This window comes from Alligator mississippiensis, chromosome 12 (assembly GCF_030867095.1).
Source record: "Alligator mississippiensis isolate rAllMis1 chromosome 12, rAllMis1, whole genome shotgun sequence".
Classification (NCBI taxonomy): Eukaryota; Metazoa; Chordata; order Crocodylia; family Alligatoridae; genus Alligator; species Alligator mississippiensis.
This window is the reverse complement of record NC_081835.1, coordinates 60,879,668-60,898,381: the sequence shown is the minus strand read 5'-3', so window position 1 is coordinate 60,898,381 and position 18,714 is coordinate 60,879,668. Positions and strand designations below refer to the sequence as shown.

Here is an 18,714-nt window from a genome sequence, read left to right as displayed (position 1 = left end):
GCAGTGTCCAGTCACATCAACCCTCTTACTATGCAGCTGCCTCCGTTTTTGACAGATGAACACATCCCAACACAAACCAACCCGCCCGTCTCACCCCATCTTGCACACTGGAAGTTTGAGGGTGCGTACACGCATACTACCTTACTGACGGTTAAGCCAACTTAACTTTTTGAAGTCGACTTAAGTGTCAGAGCGTACATGTGTATGTAGAGCAGAGCTGACCTAAATACAGCGCAAGATAACAACACATCTCCAAGTTGTATTATCTTGAGTCGCATTAGTCGACTTAGCTCACGAGATAGCTGCCACCATGGCAATGATCCGTATGGGGGTATGCTCTGACGTGGCTTAACTTGACCTAGTTAAGTCACCTTATTTTAAGTCAACTTAGTATGCATGTAGGGTTACCATATTTCCAGCATCAAAAAGGACACCTGTGGCAGGGAGGGGAATATGATGGTGGAGGGGCAGTGATATGCCCATGCCCTGCCTCTGCCCCTCCTAAGCCCCTGCCCCACCAGCCCTGCTCAGGAAAGCAGAGGCAAAGCAAAAACCTGGACATTTGTTCACATTTAAAAAACCCACCTGGACACAAAAAAGTGGGCATGTCCGGAAAAAACCGGACATATGGTAACCCTGTAGACACCCTTCATGAAATTAGGTTAAAGCGCCCATCTGTCATGGGGAGGGGGCACAGGACAACCCCCAACAGGGATTGGAGATGAATAACAAGAATACCCAGATACAAAATTTTGCCGAGCAAAAATCCACACTTGTGCATGTGTGCAATGGCTGAGAGGGTATCCACAAAACGCCTCCCCCCGCTCAGGCCCCCGCAGCGGCACAATCTAGTTTCACCAAACTGATGCCCAAATTCAGCCTCTGATTTTGGGTCGGTGATTTGTGTGGTTTACAATGCAACCTCCTCCTCCCTCCTTCCATGCCCTGCTATTATGGCAGGGCTTCTCAAAGAAGGGTCAGGAGCATGCTGGAGAGAGGAAAGCTTGCATCGGGAGTCAGGGCCAGGCAGTCTCCTCCCTCCCTGCCTGCACAGGGATCTTCCTGCTGCTCGTGCGGTTCCTTTAAGAGTTGGCCTACGTGGCAGAAGCAGGAGAGAGCAGCAGCCTGAGTTGCAGCAGAGCCACTTCCTGCAGCGCTTGCAGCAGCAGCAGCAGCAAGGCAGGGCTGTGTTGGGCACCCCGCCAGGAGCAATTCCCCCCTGCAGCTGAGACCATGGGCCAGAATGATCTGATGGGCACCGCTGAGGACTTTGCAGACCAGGTGGGTGGGTGTGCTCTGCTTCCCTCTGATCCCCTCTCCCCAGAGGGGAGGCCTCCCTGTGCACAGGGAATCTGGGTGTTTTCCTTTTTTTGCAAGAGTTACAGGGATCTTGTATGCGGATCGGGCAGCAATACACACTTCTTGGGGGCTATAGGGCGGTCTTCTCCGACCCCCTTCCCGCAGCAAGAAATAGCAATGGGTGATTCATTAAACACAGCCATGAGGTCCTGCCATTTCCAGGAGAACGGGCAGCAGCGTGTACCCGGTAAGAGGCCAAGACTGGAGAATCCCAGGCGATGGGAATCGGTCAGCGGTATGTCTGGCAAAGGGGGCCGTGCCACTTATCCCCCTTGCCCTGAATGGGGGGTCACTTAGTGGGTGGCTGAGTACCTCTGTAGGGCCACGGGGTCTGTCTGATTTACACCAACCATAAGAACAGGGGATCAGTCCCCCCCATAAGAGATTTGGGGTGCTAACAAGCTTATCGCACTGTTGAAACAGAAGGTGGCAATGCTGCCGCACCCCTTGACTAAACTTGTGTTAGTCACTCATTACCCGTGAAGGACTCAATTTGGCCCCCACCTTAAAAACAAAACGGTTGCATCGTTCTTGTCTCCTGCCCTCATTCATTGATTGATTGATTGCAGAAGAAGGAGAGTCTGGTTTTAAACCCAGCTAGAGATCACCCTCCTGAGAGCCTGGCTCCTTCCCATTCGTGAGTAAGTAAAAGGATAACTTTCCTGGGGTCTAAGGAAGACCATCCCACTTCCTGCTTCCAAAAAAGTGTCCAGGTGGCATGGAAGCAACATATAGGACAGAAAACAGGCAGGTAACAAGATGACCATCAAGCCAGTTCTAGTTGGTGTCCAGGCTAGCAAAAACTATGCTTTCGATCCCAGACAAAAGATAACACAAGACGACATTTTCAAATTGTCCTTGCAGGTGTTTATTGCAGCAGGGACCATCTTGTGGGACTCCCAGATTCACACAGGTTTCTTAGATAGGCAGCAAGCGATGCCTTCCCATCTTCTGCGAGTAGGAATAACGTGAATGAAATAGTCGCTGTGTTCATGACGCCGCTGGAAAGCGCAAATGTTTGTCGGCGTGGTGATGAGTATATTTAAAACCAGGTAGTAACATCTGGCGGCCTATAGCCAAGGCTCGAGAAGGTCTGACTTGACCTGGCAGCTCTGCACGCCTGCAACTGGTTGCCACTATAAAGATTTGTTGCCCTCACTAAGATAGATGGTTGGCTTCGAGACAGATTTTACTGCTGTTTTCCTACTGATTTCAGCAGTTCTAATTGTGGACTGTGACGGTCAGGATCAGGCCTTGGGAAGGGGAGGTAAACAGCTGCTGCGCTGTGTTCCCAGCCTCTGACAAGTTTTAGGGCACTTGAGTGCTCGCTGCTACTGAGTTGCTTTTTTTTAATCCTTAAATATATATTCCTGGGTGACTATTTCTGGTCACATTTTTTTTAAACCTTTCTTTTATTCCTAAAAGCCTGTTTGTCCACTAAGAAGTACTGTCTGCCACTTCCTGGAATAACACTCATTGAAACAACTTTTATTTATATTTGACCTCCATTTTATTTGGAAAGTGCTGCTTCTGAACCACAGAATATTCATCATGTCTGCACACACTTCGCTGTCTGATTGCAAAACAGCTATTACGTTTTGCAGGCAAGTCCTTAGCTGACTGTGGGTCCAAATAATTGCCCCTTGCTCATTCAGATGCACTAAACACCATCTGTGGTGCTAAAAAGTGAAATCGCGTAAGTATGGGTGAGGGGGGCAGATTTACAAAACAATAAACACTGCTTGTATGTTGCTGAGTTGGCATTTTGCATTAGGGAAGCTCTTAGTTCATTTGGAACAAACATTTCAACTGGGATTAGATTGAGACTTTGTGATGGGTGGGAGCCATTGAATCTGACTGTCACTACTTGGAACTGGATGCCTCTTCACTGACAGCCTTATTCCTCCCCATCTCCTTTTATAACACCTGAGTTCAGCTGGAATCAGCCACTTTCTCTGACATAAAACCAGCAGGGAGAGGTGCAGCAACCAGCTCTGGATTATCAGTGTGTACTGAAAATGTTTGATTCAGCAGTTTAGGCAGAGTTGTCTACCCGGCGCACTCAAGAAATGCAAGCCACAAACTCCCTTCAAAATCAACAGGAGTTAGGTTAAGGTCATGTGCCTAAATACTATTTAAAAACTCCAATTCTATCAGGGTAGCAGCAGCAGTTCATGAACCAGCATCAGCGGGAACAGGGCACACTTAAGTGTGTGTTATGCAGATGGTGAACTTTCCTGAAGGAGGACTGGAAATTGTCTTTAGCTTGAATGAGCCACCAGTTCCAGACCTGATGTTTGGTCCCTAACTGGGTGTGTAGTACAAGATGCATCTGTCCTGTTTGGCTTTTCCTTATCTGCAGGCTTCCCACTTGCTGGTTGGGAGCTGTAAGTAGGTTAGAGTAGAAATGGCTGATTTTTGGCAAGAGTGTGATACAGGTAATGACAATAGCTAAAATCAAAGAGCTAAATGGGACAAACAGCAAGGTGTGCTTGGCATTTATTCCATTAAAAAGAGATGTAGACGTGTAAAGAAACTCTTGAATCATTCTAAACCAGTTATGTGATTATAGCCGAGCAAAGGAAGTGTGCATGATGCACATACCAGGCTTCTGGGCCAGAAAGTGCAGTGCTTTGTTTTAACTTTTACAAGTACTGTGATTTTTTTTTTTTTTCCAGCCATTCCAGTCACTTTGTCCTAAATCCTGGCGTTCTGAGATGGTTTATGTAAGAACAGGAGACGGAAGAAACTTTCTGATTAAAAATCTGGTCCTTCCAATTATGTTTGGAAGTCCACTGATCCTTTATGGGTACAAAGAGAAAGTGGAATCTGTTATGGAAAACCAATTAAAGAGAGAGAGAGATTGCCAGAAACATCCTGGTATGTCATGTCCTCCTTCTGAACTCTATGAAATGACTGAGTGAGCCTGTGTTCTCATTACAGCATTGCCTTCCCAGCACTGTATGCATCGTCTAATCCTGCAAGAAGGGTGTTGGCATTCCCACTTCATAGATGGAGAGCTGTACCACAAGGGAAGGAGTGATTTGCCTGGGCTAGAGCAGAGCAGTGGTTCTCAACCTGATTCATTAGACTCAGAGCACCCCTTGGAAAATGTAGGCTCTTAGTTATTACTCCTTGTTTTTTGGGTATTTTTTTCCTTTAACTACAAAGAAACAACAGAGCAATTCTTTTGTTGCAAATAACTCAGACCAGAATGTTCATGACACTATGGATTCCTATTTGAAATCTCTGGGTTCATCCTGTGAACTGTGGTTAGGTGTTTGTTGTACACCTAACAGTGCTACTACTGAGTGGTGCCCTAAAAAGGATTGGACTGAGAATCGAAAATCGCTTTGTGTCTGGCCTGAGATTAGATTATAAACATTCCTCGCCACTCGGCTTGTGCTTGTTGCGGTAAAATAAAAATTTCCTGGAGAAAGAGTAGCCCCATGTCAGGTTTACAGAGACAGACTATCTGTCTATCTATCTGTCTATCATTGCCTAACAATAGATAGATAGATATCAATAGATAGATCAGATAGGTGTATAATAGTCCATATCCAAACATTCTGACCTGTTGTGAAATATAGTATATATATATATATATATATATATATATATATATATATATATATATAATGTGTGTGTATAGATGTATATTTATCATGAGTACTGGGCAGTAAACCATACCTTGAGGACCAAAAGAGCGTGTCTGTTGTGAACACTAGGTAGTAACTTTTACTCCGTATATCGTATCAGTAATTCAGGAATAAACAAAAGAGTTTTCCATAGAAAGGCTGGAATGCTGTTTTTCCGTGTCTCCTCCCTTTACGTGAGGTTTGGTTTGGTTTTTGTATAGTTTCAATTTGAGAGATGTTATTTTTTCCTAATTTGCTGCTCTGAACTGTTAAGCATTTTGCCTATGAGAAGGGGCTACATTGCAGGGGCAATGATGATACATGCAGTATGCAAAGGGTGTAAAATGAGGCCAAGTTCAGACATTTGGAGGAGAACTTTCACAAAGAACGATAGTTTTAGATCTGGCATTTGGGACTTTTCCTGTGGGTCATCCCACTGCTACAAATCACCAGCTTCCAATGAATTAGTCTCCGTCGCTCAATTACTGAAATGGGTTGGATTACATGCAGGTGCACTCTTTTGTGCTGAAATCACTGGACTCTTTTGATGCATTTCCTGTACTGTTGTAGTTAATGAGCTGTACTGTGTTTCTTTCTCCTCTTCTAGGTCTCCTGGGTTAGTCTTATACTTGTTATATGTTGTTTCTGATGTGGACTTGCTTATTCTCTGAACTTGCTGCGTGGGGTGGTTTCAATGCTTGCGCATGACCTCGTGACTGGCAGAAATACGGCTGCATGTAGGCCGAACGGCAGAGGATGGTTTGTGTTATGATAAGACTGATAAGCGCTGTGCCCGCCTTCGCCTTCAAATGATCTTACTTGTTTTTAGCCGATTGGATAGCTGGCAGTCATGTTTAATAAATAGCCTACGTTCTCTTTGCTGCATGTGCGGAGAGGGCACGTAGAAAGTTTAGGTGGAAGTGGCTTCCTCGCTCGGTCTCTCCAGGGTGGTTTGGTTTCAGAGAAAGGGACAACAAGGTAAGGCCACACAGCTCGTGACAAAAGATCGTAGGGTCTGGGAAGCAGAGCTACTCCTTGGCACTCGAGCCTTTCCACATCTCTGTTCCTGCTGATATTCGGGGACTGCCATCTTGCTGCCCTCTGCTTCGGATCTCACCTTCTCACCTGCTTCATCTGTTGCCAGGACAGGCTATTAGCACCTTTCCTCCGTTGCTGTGATCTATTTACTGCTTAACACACTTCTCTGTTGATTGCTACCAATGTATTTGATCATCTAGGTACTTTCCAGATGGCCCCACAGGAAAAATCTTCCCTTTTTTGTTGGTTTTTTTTTTTTTTTCTCTTAACTGTCTTCCATTATCCACAACTGCATATACAGAACCAACCAGCCTAAATAATTCCTCCTCCTGCCCATGCTTTTCGTATCTAGATGTATAGTAATCCTGGCACCCCCTCCTTTAAAGTAACCATCTTTCTAAATATTTTCAGCTTTTAAGAACTATTCCTGAAAAATAGCCAAAAACTGCTTTCAGGAGTAGGAATGCTTTTTTCTTCTTGTAAACATGGAGCGCATGGTATTTTTAAGGAAAAATATTGCCATTTGGGGACTGGCCCAATTGGTAACCCAGGACTGCATGTTTTCACTTGGGGTCCTTAAAAGAACATCATCCCCCACTTCCTTCCTTCCTTCCTTCAAATACTAGCAAATGCCTGTTTCCTCCAGTGGGTTTGGTTTGCACACGCTTAGAAAAGATGACTCCCCCGAAGCTTTCGCAGAGGCTACTTCCCCACTCCTTTGGATTACCTTAGCACCCGTGCAGGCTTGAGAAGTCAATATATCACGTTTTATTGGGACTTGGAGCTGTAAGTGGGGCAGTTGCCTTTTTACTAACAGGAAAACCACCTTTCTAGCAGCCTACAGCTCAGCCAGTAGAAGGAGTTGTGCTAGTTAAAGGTCAGATGCATTGCTTTTAGTTGAGGATTTCTGATTTGAAAGAAAGGAAAAGCCTCCTAGGGTCGAGCAAAGTCAGCCTCTCCTGCATCTGTATGGGGAACTTCCCTCTCTAATCAGCTGTTACTTCATATGATCTTGCATGCTGCATACTCTCGACTACTGTATGTACGTATGTTAGCGCCAGATCCTCTTTTAGTTTCAAGAAGAGAAAGTGGCAGACTAGTTCTGATTTTATTCTTTGCCTGCTCTGTTGGCTTACAAATTTCCAGTATAGCACCCTCATAATAAACAGGGTCTCTTAGCATTTTGGCTTTCCTGTCTGATCTGACCAATTAAGTCTCTTGGCAGGCTCTTTGAAAGCATCCGGATAATTAGAGGGATGCTCTTTCCTCCTGGTTAAAATTCAGCAAATGTAAATCGCATCACGCAAACGACATCGGAGGTTATTTTGGAGTTGAGGACTATAACTTGCTGTAGAGAGAGAACAGCTTGTACCGCACTATCTACCTTTCGATTTGAGTGTTATATTTGCTTAGACCCTGCCTATGGTATGAAAATTTGGTCTTTGTAGTGGCAAGAGGGCCTTTGAAACTTGATTTGTGGCTGCTTCCCCTGAAAGAAGGGCAAAGTCCTATATGATTGCCTAATGTTGGGAATGGGACTTGTCAACTTGTTTAAAGGCTGCGTCTGCAGCAGCAAAACAGAAACTGCACCCTGGGCACAGAATGATCATCTAAAGACAAACTGAAACAAAATAATGACATTTATATTTAAACAAACAATATTCTAGGAGTTATTGGCCAGTAGTCAAATGGTGACTTTTATCCAAGAGCTGAAGACCCAGATATGATGATAAAATCTTGCAGGCAACAGCCATCAACTCCTGAGGGCTTTCTCCCCCTCCTCTTGGGGTCAGATGGGTACGTGCATAGCCAGCGTCCAAATACTATTTGATTGACTTCAAGTTTTGGATGATGCAAACGGGCACAATCCTCTCTAATATTTACTTCAATTAATTTAGGTCACGTCGGCCTTGTATATTTTGTGGCTTGCATATTATTAAATGACAAAGCTATTAAGAAACCGTTCGGATTCACTAATCCAAGTTTATGTTCAAAAGGCCAGAAATACTAACATTCAGTGTGTGCTTGGTTGAATTTGGCATTCAAAGTGTGTTTTTAATCAGCTTGAATCTTGACCCTTCAGACTACACGTGGATACGCGTGACATAACACGAGTAGGGTTTGCTCTTCTGATATTAACTGTTAAGTGTGCCTGTCTTAATTTTGTTCTTTATCTCACTGACCTACAGCGAGCCAGTAAGCTAGGTCATTAATATGTACTCAAAGCAGCCTCTAACTATTGGTTAACTGTTGTGATGGGCATACATTTTTAACTGTGATTTGAATCTCTCCTTCCGCCTCCCTCCCCCTGTGTTGTAAACCCAAAGCATTTGAAGCAGACCTGCCAAGTGGTATTAACTGGAAACAGAAAATGAAACCCACAGGTCTAGCTGCATTATCCCGCCTGAGTAAAATAGAGAATAAACTAAACAGTATAACCTAGGAGAAACTAACTTAATCTTTTTGTCAACATAAATTTTTACTTGACATCTTAATGAGATCTTAATGGTCTGTACATATAAACCACTGAAGTCAGTTGAATTGTACCAACAAAACTTGACCCAGCATAACCTTTTAAGGTTTCTACACTTGTGGTAGAAGAAACCTTCATGCCAGTCGGTGATCACGAGGCAGATACCCGCTTCAGCGGGTGCGTCTACACGTTCATTAAGGCACCTTAGATACTGCACATTTAGTTTAGTACTTCCTTAATAAAGTCCTAAACTAAATGTGCAGTACCTAGAGTTACTACGCAGTAGCACTGACACACAGTTATTTAATGACGCTTACTGTGCATTAGCCTAATAACACTGCGCAGGAGGCTATTACCGCGGTTTGTGCCGTGACATGCTACCGCACAGGGTTATTAGGCTAATGTGCAGTAAATGTCTTGTGTAGATGTGCCCAATGTGAATGTTGTCTTCATGGCGCTCCACATTACTTGTGGAAAATATCTTGGCATATGTGGGGGTTGGAGGGGGGGGGGTCTTTCATTCTAACACTGAATATTAAATCTAATTTGATACCTGTATCAAATGCAGCCCCATAACAAGACACTTTTAAGACGCATGATGCTCTGTGTGTGGGCCGAGGCAACATTACAAAACCTAGTCCCTTCCTTGTCCTATGGCAGGAATCTGCAAAGTGGTAGCTTTGCATTTAGAGGTCACAGGCACAGACACGCATGTACACACATGGTTCTGGTTTTGATGCTGTTCAGTCCAGACCCATGTAATCAGAATGTATGAAGCTGCTGCTTCACCTTTTCCTGGCAGCTGTTTAACCATGCATATTTGCTCCACCTGGCACCTGGCAGACGTTGCTAAAATTACATGCTTAACAAACTGAAGTACTGGAAGGGGGGTGGGATTCGGTACTTGGACTTTTGCTCTAGAGATGTCTCGAGGCCCCCAAATACATTATTTTACTTCCTGTTAGTAGGCATTCTTCAGTTCCCAAATGTCTTCTGGTACTATTGCTTGCCCCACAAAAATAATTGCTTCCTACGTAAGTGAAATGTGCTGTTTGCAGGTTTCGAGGCCATTAAGAAATAAGTAGTTTGTCAAAGTAGTGTTCCTTCCTTCTCCCCATCCCTTCGATACACAAGTTGTTAACAAGGTATGATGAGCACATTGACTGAGTCAATGATACTGAACTTTCCATGGTGGAATGGATGAATTCAACCCCTACTTTTTCCTAGCTGTGCACATGCCAGCTTGCCTAAAATCATCACAGCCATTTGCTGTATGAAGTAGCAGACTTCCCCTGTGTCCTTCTAAGTACGTGCAGAGGAGCCCCTCTGCATACCTTGAAAATAGGACCTTTTTATTTATTTAATTTTGTGTTGGGGCATGAAACTTCCCAATGAGCTGATAAGCCCCATCAGGATATGATATGGCACTCTGATCATTCCTTAATACAGGGCACGTCTGCACGAGACGCTTAATGTGCATTAGGCTGACGGCGCATGACAGCGTCACGGCAAAAACCATGCTATTAGGTTAATGCACAGTAGAGCAGCCTACTGCACAGTTATTGAGTACTTCCTTTTGCATGTACTCAACTTTAACGCTCAGAGGCACTGCTCATTAATGAAAGTGTAGATGCACCCACAGGCTTGTGTATAATACCAGCTGAGACAGGGCAGAAAAAGTTAACTAGATTTGCGATAAATATTTGCATGCTTTTATGTATCTTTCAGTTGTACCAATGGCACAAAAGTCTAGACCCCGAGGGCATCTTTGTATTTACTCACCAGTATCTGTTTCTCTGTAATTAGTATAATAGCCGACTAAGCCAGAGTAAATTTTCAGCATTCTTTATACAGGATCAGACATAACTTTGACTCCCCAGAAGAGCTGATGTGCGCTCAATTCCAATCGCATCATGGCAATGTTAATGAATTTTAAATACTGGGTTGAGCTGAAGTGTAGTTAAACATAACCGCCTAGTTCATCATGGAGCGTGGGGTGTGATTTTGATGGAAGTTGGAATTGAACCACATGTGGGAAGTCAATTAAGATCAATGCCTGGTTATATCTCTAGTCAAAAGCTTTTATTATCATATGAATCTGCCCTGATGCTGTATCATGTTCCTAATAACAGGAGCTCCCTTGACAACTAGTGCTCATTAAACAAATGTATTTCCTGAATGCGTTTCCCTGACTGTACTGCCAATATTTCTACTAAGTTCATTTAGACCAGGGAGTTGAAACAGGGTTACAAGCTCCGAGCAACAGGATTCATCTGTATCCAGTCCCGCCCCCAGCATACCTATGTCAATCGTGGTCTTGATGCTGCATATGCATGTGCCCACGGTCTGGAGAAGTGCATGGTTATCATTTGCCTGATCAATGCTCCTTCTGCCCTTCCTCTGCTCACTCTCTGGTGTGCCCCTCCAGTTCCTGAGAGTGACGAAGCAGTACCTTCCCCACGTGGCCCGCCTGTGTCTGATCAGCACCTTCCTGGAGGATGGCATCCGCATGTGGTTCCAGTGGAGCGAGCAGAGGGATTACATTGACGCCACGTGGAACTGTGGCTATTTCCTGGCCTCCATTTTCGTGTTCATCAATCTCTTCGGACAGCTGAGTAAGTGGCTCCGAGGCTGTTAAGGCAGATGCCAGAGTGCTCCCGTGCCTGCCTCCCTGGCTTGCGTACTACTGTGAATCATCGAACCGCGGGAAGCCCACTTAAATATTTCTCTGACCACTAGGCTGTTGCAATTTGGTGTTGTACAGACTGAAAAGAAAAGGTTTTTTCCTTTTGTGTCCTTTCACAATCTCCTCCTAGAAACAGCCTCAGTTTGTTTTGGGTGGTGGTGGTGGGTCCACCTTTTGCTCACCCCAAGAAAAGCAGGATGTGGTTCAATACTTAGTTGGCTTTCTTTGTATTTAACTTCTTGCAGCATTTGTAAGAGCTGTCACTTTAATGCATTAGCAAGGATTAAACTAGGCATACATCTGATCCTCTGCTGCACTTCCTTAGTAGAGTCCCAGAGGCGTTCTGTAGTCAACAGCAAATTAAAATAACGAGCTCTATAATGACTTGAGTGAAATGCTGAACCTGCTAAATTTAAAACCTTGGGGCAACCACTATTTCCTGTATGAGCTGCAAATGCAGTAACAATTCATTTTCTTTCCTCAGGTGGCTGTATCCTGGTGCTGAGCAGGAACTTTGTGCAGTATGCCTGCTTTGGATTGTTTGGCATTATAGCATTACAGGTAGGAGGCCTTAACTCTTCCAAAAGCCTAAATCTTATCTTTCAGATCTTCTTCTCTAACCCCACCAGGACAATTTGTGTAAATTAGGGGTGCACCGATAACGATTTTTTTCGGCTAGTACTGATGACCGATTATTAACCAGCCATATTAGTCCATACCAATCCACCTGGCCAGGCTGCATACTAGCACTAAGTCTGGGGGGGTAGGGCATACAGAGCTGAGGGAGGGAATGGGGCAGAGGCAGGTGCTGGCCAGCCGGGGCAGGGTGTAGAATGAAGCTGTGGGTGGCTTATCCAGGGGGCACAGAGGTGCTGCCTGTATGCACCCTCAGGGGAGGCATGGGGGGCATTTGCCTCCCCAGATCTGTGCATGGGGCAAGGGCAGGGTGCCCACTGTGAGTTTGGGGCCGGGGGCTGCACCAGCCTCGTCCCAGCAGAGGGGCTGGGACAGGGCTGCGCTTGGGGAAGGCAGCAGCGGTGCTGAGAGGAGGGGCTACAGCAAATTTTGAGGTGGCTACAGCCCACCCTGTAGCCACCCCTCCCAGCACTGCTACTGCCTGCCTCTGCTTGCAGCCCTGGCCCAGGCCCCCTGACCTGGAAGAGGCTGGTGCAGCCTCTGGCTCCAGGTCTGCAGCGAGCAACCCACCCTCACCCGGTGCATAAATCCAGGGGGCACATACCTCTGTGCACACAGTGATAAGAGCTGCCCCTTCCCTCCTGCCCTCCAGACAAGCCACCCACAACTCTGTCCCACAACCCACCCCAGCTGAGCAGCAGCTGCCTCTGCCCCACTCTCTCCCTCATCATGGAGGCCTCTATCTGGCCCACACCCCTTCTCCCACACAGACTTACCAGCCGGACACTGCCCTCCAGGCTGCTTTCCTGGCCACCTGCGTGCTATGGCTGCGTACGTGCACACAGCGTTTATCAGTGACATTATCAACCATCGGCCAAAAAAAGCCAATGGCTGATAATGTCAATTTTCCTTTTATCGGTGCCGATACGGTATGGACTGATGTATCAGTGGCACCTCTAATGCAACTTAAAGCCACTCTCAAGAATTCTCCTCCCGTGAGCCTGCTCCTTCGCTTCTGCTTGCTATAATCTCTCACACCAACCCAGACAGAAGTGTCCTACGGCAAGATCTTCTTGGATGTAGATGCAGCTAGAGACGGTGCAGCTGGAAGTATCTAAGTTCCATTTGGCCAGAGTAGGTCCCACTTTTAAATTACCTTTTAAGTTTTAATCAACCTGTTGGATCAGGGAGCTACAGTTGCTCTGGTTCTGACCCCACAGTGCTTGCCACAAGTCTATCGATATAAAACATCCTATTTAGTTGAAAAAGACCTAGTTCTAACTTGGCTTTGGCTAAAGGACAAGACTGTGGTCACAGCTTTGTCACCGACTGGGCCTGACCACAGGCATGAAATTTAACTTTTCTGCCCTGCAGCAGCATGGTGCGTACACCTGACTCCCACAGCAGCTTGTTGAGGCTTCGCTGTCTGCAGAGGGCTTTGAGATTCACGGATTTAGTGTGCTGTATTAAGCCTGTCTGTTAACAAATGGTCCTGATCTTGTATACCTAAAACAGGTTCTAATAAAAATTGCTCGTGGTTCTCATTCAAAGTGACCTGCTTGACCAAGTAAGTACCCTTTCAAGATGCTGTTGGTCTCTGCATTCTGCTTTTTATCTCATGGACGTCAACATTTTTTAAAGCTTTTGTCTGTTAAGGAGATGGTAATGTTTCCATAACACAGCATCTAACTACTTGTGTTCTTTTGCCTAGACCATTGCATACAGCATACTATGGGATCTGAAGTTTTTGATGAGGTAGGTCTTTAGGTTTTCTGTGTTCGTGTAAACAGTGTCTGTTCTCTTCTCTGGAAACATTCTCCAGGAAGAAGGGAATCCAGATTTCTTTATACACATCACCTCTGTATACAGTAAAAACTTACCCAGTAGGTAGTGATTTTCTGAGGAGCCCATTGGTACGAAGTAGCAAGTGAGCAAACAACTTTAAGAAGTCAGAAGCAAAACCTAAAACATGTTGTACAAAATGCAGAGACTAATCCTAAAGTATCAGGAACAGGTTGCCTGGGCCACATATCTTTGCTGAGATCAGAGAGACTAATGTTTTTTTGTGGACTGGGGATCTACTTTATTTCTTAAAAGTTAAAAGTGAATGATGCTATATGTCTGTCCAACTGAACTTAAATGCAGATACCAAAAATGACCCTGACACTTCAAATTATCATTTGCAAATGATGGCTCTCAGATTTCCTAAGGGGAAAGGCAGAGTTGGGCCTCTGAGCATGGATCTTCTTGTGAAGAAGTTCTGGCTGACAGCAGCTAGCCAAGTTCCTACATTTGGCTTCTCTTGCTGGAAGTGAATTGGATTGTTTTCCTGCTGCAGGTTTGAGCCCAGAACAATTCTTAAAACGTGACTTGATGTGGAAAGGCACAGCCACCAAACACCTGTGCCAGAACAGTCGGCAGTCTAACATGCCCAATGTGTGTGATTCAGACCTTACGCTTTGTGATGGCTCCTGGGCTCGACAGGCAGGATTTCCACAAACAGAAAGAGGAGCTTCTTTGTGACAGTCGTTTTCAGCCTGCATAGGTCTATGTTACTATTCGTTATTTGGTAACCATGCATACAGAAGAAATTGTACCCTCCACACATCTGCAACTTTAGCTATAACAGGCATAAAACCCCCCCAAAGAAATGTTGCTGATGCAGTCTGCCTCAAGAAGCTGCTATTACTGCATATCCCCACCACAGATTTGTTTTTTACGCGTTAGAGTTCTTTGTTACACCCCTCATAAATTGTCCTGGGACTTGCACTGACATGGAGATCTGTTGTCTCCCCTTTTCTCTCTAGGAACCTTGCACTGGGGGGAGGTTTGCTGCTGCTTTTGGCTGAGTCACGCTCCGAGGGGAAGAGCATGTTTGCTGGCGTCCCTACTATGCGGGAAAGCTCTCCTAAACAGTACATGCAGCTGGGTGGACGCGTGCTGCTGGTTCTTATGTTCATGACGCTGCTCCATTTTGATTCCAGCTTCTTTTCTGTAAGTATTTGGACACCAGACAGTGTCAAAGCATTGGGCTCTGCTGCTTTCCGAGTGGCCCTGGAGCCTGCTCCATGAACATTTGTGCAAGCCCTTGTTGATTTTTGCTGGGACTCCTTAAATAAGGCTATATGGCTATACCTTGGACATGGGAAAACTGCTAGTGTCTCAGGAGCGTTAGGATCATTTGAGTTCGTAAAGCATTCAGAGCTACTAAGCTAGAGGCAAATAAAGGCAAGTATTAGTTTTCTTTGCACTGATATTTCCTGGTTTCAAGCAGTAAGATTTGTTTCTCCAGGCTTGTCTTTAAGCTTTAGCTGAGACACCACAACACGTAAACAGCTTGGGTTACAACATCAAACTGCAGGTAGCGGTACCCAAATAGCTACCTTGGGGATGGAAGAAGGGATACCCACAGCTAAATTCTGCCCCTAGCATCCAGTGCTCACAATCATGCCACTGTATCATTGCAGCCAAGTGCATGGCTAAAGGTAACACAGAGCAGCCCCAAAAGACCTTTAGCTAAAGAAATCTAATGACTAATAGGTTGGTGCTTATCTTTGTAAGTCACAGGCACCTGTTTTAATTGCATTTACCCCAGATCTGCTAGAGTGACTACACCTCCACCTCCTGCACCCACAGGTTGCTACGATCTGTCCGTTAACTCTGAGTTCTCTTCTCTGTGCTACTGCAGATTTTGCAGAACATCGTGGGCACAGCCCTGATCATCTTGGTGGCAATTGGCTTTAAGACAAAGCTGGCTGCCTTGACTCTGGTCATCTGGCTGTTTGCCATCAACATCTACTTCAACGCCTTCTGGACCATCCCCGTCTACAAGCCCATGCACGATTTCCTCAAATACGACTTCTTCCAGACCATGTCTGTCATCGGAGGGCTCCTCCTGGTGGTGGCCCTCGGTCCGGGGGGTGTCTCCATGGATGAGAAGAAAAAAGAGTGGTAACAGGAGCAGCAGCACTTCTTAGGACATGACACCTTAAGTCCAGGACTGATTCTCTATGGATTCAACAAGAACTGCCAACACTTTACACGTAATGGGCCCCCTTCCCCTGTTAAAGGCACAGATGTTTTGAGAATCTGATTTACAGTGGCACCAGTACAATAATACATGCATCCTGTTTCTTGGAGGGACATGGCTAAGGTTTATTGTTTTAACTTTTTTAGAATTGGAACTAACCCAAGGAACCTGCAGTTCTGAGTACTTCAGTGTTGCAATAGAAGAGTCACTGCCCCTTTTGCCTGTAACAGCTTTTTAAATGTAAAGTACTGTGAGCAGAGGCAACCATATCATTCATTCAGTGTGCTGTTGGGTTAATCCTCACTTACATTTTAGCTACAGCTAAACGAGTTAATTCCCTCATCAGAACTCAAAATCCTGTCCCATCAGAAATGCCAGCAGTTGGCTTTAGCATGGTTTGTTTTAGTGAAACCTTACTCCAAGAGAAATTATTGTTTAAGAAAAACAACAATACAGTATTATCTACCCTTTCCACAGCCAAACAGCACGAAGAGAGAAAGCAAAGCCCAGCTCTTGGCATTTTTCACTAGATGAGGAAAGGAAAAGGTTTTTTCCTTTAAGGAAGATGGAAGATATCACTTCCTTATGGGACAAAAGAGGTAAAGATGCTGAATTACTTATATGAGTTCAATAAGGGAGTTTGGGGAGTATCATTTAAGGTTATTGAAGTGCTGTGCCAACATCAATCCTATTCAGTGTTTTTTTTTCCTCTGTCAGAAGAGCAAAGCTATACTGCTCTTCCCAAGAGACTCTTCCATTATCTACAACCCAGCTTTGACTTCCATTTTTTCTTCTATTACCTTCAACCTGAGCTGTTAGTGTTGTAAACACAATTTGTAGGATGATGATCCCTTTCTGTGCACTCAGCTGAAAGCTCTGAAAGTGTTTTGCAGCATGTGCAGGTTAGGAGCAGTGTCTGTGCTTCTAGGCTATCTGTCCTCTTCTCCCCTGATGTATCTTTGTCAGTCTCTCTTGCAAAGGCTTTTAAAACCTTAGCTTGCAGTGTCAGGTTGTAGACTTCTGAGGAGGGGCAGGGCTGTGGCATTTCTGCACGTATTCGTGGACACAGGGAAAATTTTCCTGCCAAGGCTCTGTTGATCTAGTCCTAAATAGTACCCAGCTGTTAGCTCTGTGATACCTTGTCCCTTTGAGTCTCTGTTCCAGTCTGCCTTGCTTCTGGCAGCAGCAGACTAGAATTTCATACCTCTTTGCTAATCAGATGCTAACTTAGTCCTTCTTACGTTCTGATCATTTCACTGAAAGGGAGGGGGGATAGTCCTCCAGTTTAATGGGCTGAGAGAAAAGAAGGAATATATTTTGTCTTTCACTGGGGTAGCCTACGCCTCCTGCGTACATATCTAGAAACCGTGCAAAGAAGCAGTGTTTCATCCTCTGCTAGCCAAGTACGTTGATTCCCCTTAAGAAGATTTAGTGAGGTACTAAATCCATGACCTCCCATTAACTAGTAGCCAGGTAAGGTACATAGGGTAGCTGCTGGACCAAGAAACCAAAGAACTGCTACTTGAGTATCTGCATGTAATTCTCATGTAGCTAACAGGAACATACAGTGCATGGAAGTGTTGACCTGGACAGTGCAACTTAAACAGCTTTAGTTTGGAAACCAGAACTACTCCCCACGTCTGATGACAAATAGAAAAGCTTTCACGAACATTTAGCTAATGCCATCAGGGTGTTAAGGAAGACTGGCCTTCGTGGTTAGATAAAGCACTGCTGCTGAAATTTCTTAAGCTCTTTTAAAATCAAATGGTATGTTAACCCACCACTGCCTTATTTCCTGGAATTTGCAAGAGACTTTTCTCTCGCCACTGCTTTCACACTGCCTGTGTCTTCATCGCGAGGGAAACCGGGGCATTCTGCCGCACCGCAGGTACAATCTCTTCTCTTCCGTGCTGACAGTCAGCATACACAAACACAACAGTCTCCTGAGATACAGACCCTTCCCAACACTCTTAACTGCTGTGGATGATTCTTGTATTTATATGTTAAATAGATAGAAGCCGGGTTTTCTTATTACCCTTAGTTAGCTTTCTTACCTCTGATTCTTCCTGTTCTTCCAAGCTAAAGGAGTTTGATTGCTTTGGAAGAGAAGTGGTTCAGTCAGACACTAACTGATCTGTGAAAATAAAGTCCTCTCATCAAAGAGACTGCCTGTAGCTCCACGATAGCCAGGCACCCCAAAAAGAATTTTCCCCTTTTAGGAAAAGTAACTATCAGTAGCCTTTGCAGCAGGGATTTTGCAAGTACAGTATCATCATTCAGTACTAAGTGAAGGGTTTTTGTTTAAAAAATAAATAAATAAAAAGACGCTGCTCTTCAAGACAGCACAAAACTAGCCATAGCCTTTTAGCAAGAGTCCTCTGCAACAGAGCTAGCTGTCCCCTACAGATGCTGCTGTACCCAGACATCTCCCCAAACTGATGGCGATTTCACCACTGGTCAGAATGAAAAAGCCTCCTATTCAAAAGCAGGATTTCTACTGATTGGCTTTTGCAAAATGTTCTGGAATCCATTTTGAATATATTTTTTGCTTTCTATGTGGAAAAAAGAAAATAAGTATAAATTCCCATTTTATGATGTATTTTGTACCTTAGTTGTGTTTGAAAATGTTTTGATTTTTGGAAACAATCAAAATAAAATGATGGCATCTTTGTTGTATCCACTTTGAGCGCATGGTTAGTGACCGACCCTTCGAGGATGTTCTTGGACACTGTTCAGGACTGGTACCTTATCTCCAAGAGGACAGACAGCAGTTAGTGTTTCCCGTGCTTCATTTTTGTTCCACTTACTAACAACCAGGTCAGTGAAGTCAGAGAAAAGGAAAGATGTACAATAG

The 18,714-nt window shown here is 44.8% G+C and overlaps 1 protein-coding gene across 1 annotated transcript; it reads left to right on the top strand.

Annotated features, from left to right (window-relative positions):
* Window positions 1–1,088: 1,088 nt before the first annotated feature.
* Window positions 1,089–18,536, top strand: SURF4 (surfeit 4). Its single transcript, XM_006260884.4, has 6 exons — window positions 1,089–1,281; window positions 10,937–11,123; window positions 11,679–11,755; window positions 13,542–13,585; window positions 14,638–14,824; window positions 15,519–18,536. Exons 1-6 carry the CDS (start codon window positions 1,234–1,236, stop codon window positions 15,783–15,785), a joined length of 810 nt encoding a protein of 269 aa, XP_006260946.1. The 5' UTR covers window positions 1,089–1,233; the 3' UTR covers window positions 15,786–18,536.
* Window positions 18,537–18,714: the final 178 nt, after the last annotated feature.